A 6196-nucleotide genomic window follows, 5' to 3' on the forward strand; every position below is an offset into this window, starting at 1 on the left:
AAAGATGGAACGGCCCCTGCGCCCGCTCAGTTCCTTTTGTGCTTGTCTCTTGCCCCCGAGATCCAGGCATCCCAGTGTACTCTCTCACACGACATGGCCTCGCAGCACACGTTCTGTGTCACGCAGACGCGCATGAGCACACACACACCACCCACACTCACCGTGCGTTTACACACGTCCACGGGCATTTTCAGCCACATTGTCCGACAGCTTGCACAATCACACACCACTGGGTCACATGCTCTTGCTCACATCGTTGTGTCACTTCCTGCCTTTCCTGTCCCCTCCCCTCAGCCATGGCGAGGCGCTTGCCCCCTGGGTGCTTAGATACTGCCACCAACAACCGTGCCCTGCTGCTGCCCGTTCTGCCCTCTCACTGTCTGGCGAGACGCCTCGGCCAGCGCCGTCCTGGTTGGACTCGGGGCTCGTGTCATTCCTAGCTCTCAGGTGCGAACGCGTGGTGTGCTGTCTTTCAGGGAGTGAGCGCTCTTCACAGGATTGGTCATTTGGGTGTGTGAGCTCACGGGCAGCCCCTGCAGACGCCCTGAATCCACGCTCCTTTTACATAATGCCTGCACTTGGGACTTCCACACCTGCGTGTCACTTACATCCGGGTCTCACAGCAGTGCGTGCTTCAGCTGTGAGGCTCCCATGTGGGGCACACAGCGCTCACTCCAGCCATGGCCAGGGACAACGCCTCCCTTCCCGTGTGACTCCCGGCTGACAGCTGAGAATTTCTTTTCCCACCATCGGTTCTGACACTGCCTCACTCAGGGGGCTCAGACTTGGCTTCTTGCCAAAGCAGAACCTGTAGCTCAGACCTGGTCCCAGATGAGGCCTTAGAATCCCAGCCCTGACAATGCCTGCCCACCTTGGCGTTCCCTTGGGCTGTGACTGGGAGCCCCTTCCATTGCCATGGGTTCCTCCTTCTGTTCTGAACCTGCAAATTCCACTTTCTTGGTTTTGAGCAGCTGTGTATATGTTTAAAACACTAGCAAGCATGCAATCTAGCATTTTCGATATGCTGGGAGAAAGATGGGAAATTTCACCTTGTGCCCACCCTGACATCCTGATCGATCTCTGCATTCCAAATACCTTGTCCAGTAAATACTCACTGAGTGTCCCTTCCTATTTTCCTCCTTTCTTGTGCCCTCCTCTTTCTCCAACTGTGTCTCCACCTCCTGTGCACTCCATGAGAAATCCTGGTTTCAGAGGGCCCTTGGTCCTGGAGGGAGAGCCTCCTGGTCAGAGCTGTGGGGCTGGGCCCGGGCCATGTTTCATCCCGGGGACTCTGGCCCCACCCTGAGCTCTGTCTGGGGCAGCGGGTCCCCTGGGATGGCTGGATGGAGCAGGGACGAGGGCCAGAGGAAGGACTCAAGGCTGCCAGGGCTCTCTCCATTTTGGAGTGCCCGACACCTCCAGGAATCTGAGGATGGCCTTGTGTCCATCCCTTTGTCTGGGGTGAGACACCTGGCTCCGGGCTCCACCAGGCTGCCTCTGTCCCCACAGATCCCCGTCCAAGCCCTGGAGATGCAAATGCAGCAGCTGTTTAGACAGAGGGCGTCAGAGGGCCTGGGGGAGAGAGGCGTGCTTGGGGATGCCCACGGACATGCAGGCAGGGCAGCCCCGCTGCAGCCCCCGCTGCCTCGCTGCTCCGCGTCGCAGCGCAGTAGTGCACACGTGTGTGTCTGCGAGTGTGAGTGCTGGGTGGGGGTCACTGGGCGTGGTGGTGCTCCCCCACCCCCGCAGACCTCCCTGGAAGAGCTCCCTTCTGAATCAGGTAGCCATCGTGCTGGGGGAGCACGTCCTGCCATCCCTGCGGGTGGGTGGAGCCCCGCGGTGTGCTGGGCCCATGCTTGTCGGGAGGCAGTGGGCACGCACACAAGTACACGAACACGGAGTGACAGCAGTGACAGTGGGACAGGGGTTGTGCGAGGAGATCATGAGGAGGGCCTTAACTTAGGGCGAGAGGTTAGGGAAGGCCTCCTAAAAACGGTGACTTCCAAGACCCGAGAGGCAGAGAGGGGACATCCCACAGAAAGATGGAGGCATCTGGGAGCACTCTAGAAATGGGAGGAGGGCTGTGGGCAAGGGGAGAGCTAGGGAGAGGAGGCTGGGGAAGCTGCAGGGCCTTGGGGCTTTGGGGGCCTTGGGGCCCTTGGGAGCAGCAGGCCAAGGAGTCCAGACTTTGTCCCCCACGGGCTGAAGTGGTGGAAGAATGTAAGCAGGGAGGGGCACAAGCAGGTTTGTAATGCGATGCTCATCTGGCTGGCAGCCCCATGGAGTGGACTGGCCAGGCACGAGTTTCACGGGATGAGGATGGGCTAGTTCAGTGTGCCAGGGTAAGGGCAAGACAGGAGCATAGAACAACCTTCACACTCTGGTATGGCAAAGGTACCTGTGCGCATTGATTCTGTTGGGGAAATCAGGGAGGCTTGCTGGAGGAGGTGGCATTTGTGTTGGGTCTAAGGGAAGGCAGGTAAAGTGGAAGCTGGCACTCCAGGCCTAGGGAATAGCTTGGGTAAAGGTTTGGCAGGGAGGGAATAAGGGTTGGGTTTGATGAGTCAGAGAATGAGAAGTGACTCCTCATGGTCACCAGGTCCCTGGGTGACAGCGAGCACTGGGGTCTGTTTCTGATGGAGTGGAGCCCTCTGATGCCCAACCAAGGTTTGGCAGCAAGGCCTGGCTTCGAGGAAGCGGAAGTCCCTAAAGTCAGTGGACTTCTGCAAGCCTGCACCTGAGGGTGGGCACTTCCCCAAACGCTAAGCAGCTGGAGGTGGGGTAACGGGAAGTGAGGGCCTCAGGCTCTACCCAAAGAGCCTGGAGGAGGAGCCTCCTCCACAGTAGAGAGAAAGCAGGGCAGGGCCTCCCGAAAGGCGGCTTTGGGGACCCGGGAGGGCCAGGAGACACGGAGCAGCTGGAAGAAGTGAGAGGAGACCTTGGCCCCGGCCTGGCTGGGCAAGCCCCCGTCCTTGCGGCCCTGGATCACTGACCGCCATGGCCCTGGCCCAGCAGCTGCGGGCTGAGAGGTGAGTGCCGGGGCATCGCCTTCCTGGGCCTCCTCACTGCTCCCCGCAGTCCTTAGGGGCAGCGGCTGGCCCCTCCGTAGTCCCTATCTGATATGAGACGTTGAGGTTGAGTCAGAACCCAAATACTCGGAAACGCAGACTCTCGGAACTGCTTTGGGGAAGCTTGACCGCTTCCCTCCACGCAGATGAGCACGCCACAGCTCAGAGGGGGAGTGACTTGTCCAGGGTCACACAGCGAGTGGGTGGCAGAGCTTGCATGGGAATGCAGGTGTCCTGGGTTCCAGGCCGGGGCTCTGCTCTCCACTGTGGTCAGAAATGACTTTCCACCTTCTGTTCATAGAGAACCACAGAATCTGGGTGGTTCTCTCTTTATTCAGGTTTGACTCAAATGTCACATTCTCCAAGAAGCCTTCCCTGACTGCCCCACCTCACTGCTCTCTGACCACTCACCCTATCGCCTTTTCTGAAATAGTCTTTTTATTACTGGCGTCTTAGTATATACTCATTTATTCTCTCTCGGTGGCTCCCTTATTAGAAGCCAGGTCCAGGAGGGCGTTTGTCTGTCCCCATCACTGCTGTGCCGCTTAGGTCATGGCCCAGCGCCAGGTACTGAGTGCTCAGTAAATGTGGTCAAATGAACGAATGAATGAACCTTTGAGCTGAAAAATGTCCTAGCTTCTTCTTGTCCAACCCTTCCACTATACAGATGGGAAAATTGAGACCCAGAAAGCTTAAAGGCTTTCTCCAGGCCACATGGAGTAGGTGGCCAGGCTGGGGCTCAGAGCTCTCTTCCCAGGGCTTAGCTTTATCTCTCAGCAGCTATGGGGGCTCCTGTCCCCGGGGTCTGAACGTAGGAGGCATCAGGAAGTGAGGGCCACTGTGTGGGGGCCACTCTGAGTCCCTGGAGATGAGTCAGGCTGCTTTGGGTCTAAGTGGCAGCAAAAGGTCATGGTGAAACCTGAGGTTGGAGGTCGAAATTCGGGTGCAATTTTCAGAGGTTGAAGGTCAGGATGAAGGCTTGTTGGTGGGGAGGGGGCAGCAGAAGCCATGCTAGAGTAAGGATCCTGAGCTGTGGAGGGTGGCGCTGGGGGCTGCATGAGGATGGCCAACCAGAGCCCAGCCCCTTTGCCCACACCCAGGCTGGCAGGCACATGCAGACCTTCCGGAAACAACAGCTGCTCGGGGTCTGGGAAGCTTCCTGCTTCTGGGTGCAGGACTCAGGAGATGGCAGGGAGCTGGCCAGCAGGGCTGTGAGTCCCCTCTTTCCCACTCCTCATCTCTTTTCCACCATCCTTGACTCTCCGCATAGGGAGGCCCGCTCTCCTCGCCCCCTCACAGGGCCTGAGCAGGTACGGGGTCTGGCTTGCCTGTCCTCGGAGGCCTTCTCTGAAAGTGGGCCCTGGATAGTTCTGCTTGAGACCAAAGTGGACGGCCCAGAGAGGGGAAGCAAGTGCACTCAGTAGAACATTCTAGAACACAGAGAGGGTGGCCGAAGATGGGAAGGGCTGCTGCAGGGGTGGCGAGTGCAGTTCCGACAGACAGACAGCATCATCGCGGCCACCACGCTTGGCCTGGCTCCATGCAGCCAGAGCCCACTGCTTCCAAGGGTCTGTCCAGCCTCGGCCTCCCCAGCCCGGGCTCCAGAGCACACATTTCACAGGCAGCCCCGCGTACGCCCTGGGCCCTGGGCGGCGCCATGTACGCACTGGGCCGTGGGTGCATGTTTCACGGAAAGCCACTGAGCCCCGGGTAGAGTTGGCATCTAGGGTTTGCTGCACCCAGGGACTCGCCAAATGCAGACAGAGGTCCCGGCTGTGGGTTGAGCACCTAGCACGTGCCCGGGACTGCTGTGGGTGTGAGCAGAGATCCTGTCCTTGTGCTGGTTACAGATGGGACTCACGGTGACCCCGAGACAACAGTGCTTCTACTGTCCCCGCCTCCCAGAGCAGGGGAAGGAGCCGAGCTCCCCGCTGGCAAGGCGATGGGAATTTGCCCCTGGTCTCCCCAGCCCTGTCCTGTCGGCCTGCTGTCCACCCTGCTGGTTGGCCCACGCCTGCCCCACTTAACCCTGACCTTGGCCCCCAGTTCCCCAGGACAGAAGCCAGGCCGTGCTCACAACTGGGGTACCTGGGGATTCCTTATTTCACGTCCTCCTCCCCCTCCTCGGGGCTGAGAGATCCAGGAAGAGGGGCTGTGTCCTCACGTGCTTAGGGCAGCGCTGTGTAAGGGTTTGCAAAAGTGGTGGTTTCAGGTGGGGAGCAGGTGAGGACCGGGATTGATCTCTGTCCATACAGCCCGCTGCTGCGGGGCTCCGAGCCAGGGGGCAGAGCAGCCATGTCTGGAGACAGACTCCTGGAGGCAGACCGCGCGGCTCAGATCCCAGCTTCCCGGCTGTGTGAGCACCTGAGCCAGACGCTCTGTGCCTGTCTCCTCGGCCGTGGAAAGGCCACGTCGCCCGGAGCAGTGTGCACTCAGGAAACCGTAGCTGTAGTTATTACCCAACCTCCCCTGATCCCTGCTCGGCCATTTCTACTCGCCCCTTCCTTCCTGCCCCACCACTGCCGTGTCAGATGAAGTCACCCTCCAAGTGCCCAGGGAGAAAGTGGAGGAGGAAGCTCCTCCACAGGTGTCACCCGGAGGGCAAGTGTGGAAAGTGAGGGGGAGGCGGCCAGCAGCCACTGAGACGTTCTGGGGCTGGGGGATTTCCTCCACCCGCCCGCCACCACCCTGAGTCACCTCCCGGAGGCAGCCCAGTCCTGGGCTGAGCAGACCAGGTCACATGGGCTGGGACTGGGGTGTGTGGACTCCCTGGGGCTCAGAGCTGGCAGCCCCTGGCCTGCCCCGTTTCCCAGGGCCTGCACTAGATGAATCACTATGGCTTCTGGTTGCCTCATCTGTCCATGAGCGGCTGGACCGGGTGCCCCCTGGCCGCTCCTGCTCCCTCCCCTTGGCTGTTCTCCCTCCGTCTGTCTGTCCCTCTCAGCTCCCTCCTCTGCTTGCAGATAGCTTTCCCAGGGGCCCTTAGCCAGTTGGTTCTTACTGCCCCCTCCATGCCAAGCTCCAGAGCTACCCCCCAGCTTCCTGCTGGACATCAATTGATTGATCTGGGTGCCCGAGAGGCATCTCCAATTAGCGGACCCTCGGACCAAGTCCATCTGCCACGCTCT

At 59.7% G+C, this 6196-nt stretch overlaps 1 protein-coding gene across 1 annotated transcript in view; it reads left to right on the top strand.

Annotated features, from left to right (window-relative positions):
• Positions 1 to 2732: 2732 nt before the first annotated feature.
• NCF4 (neutrophil cytosolic factor 4) overlaps positions 2733 to 6196 on the top strand; it is a gene marked incomplete at its 3' end in the record, with an annotated part of 15661 nt that continues 12197 nt past the window's right edge. The window contains 1 exon segment of the mRNA XM_006156522.3: positions 2733 to 3029. Coding sequence (XP_006156584.2) covers positions 2998 to 3029 — 32 coding nt within the window.

This window comes from Tupaia chinensis, unplaced genomic scaffold (genome assembly GCF_000334495.1).
Source record: "Tupaia chinensis unplaced genomic scaffold, TupChi_1.0 Scaffold000496_1, whole genome shotgun sequence".
Classification (NCBI taxonomy): Eukaryota; Metazoa; Chordata; class Mammalia; order Scandentia; family Tupaiidae; genus Tupaia; species Tupaia belangeri.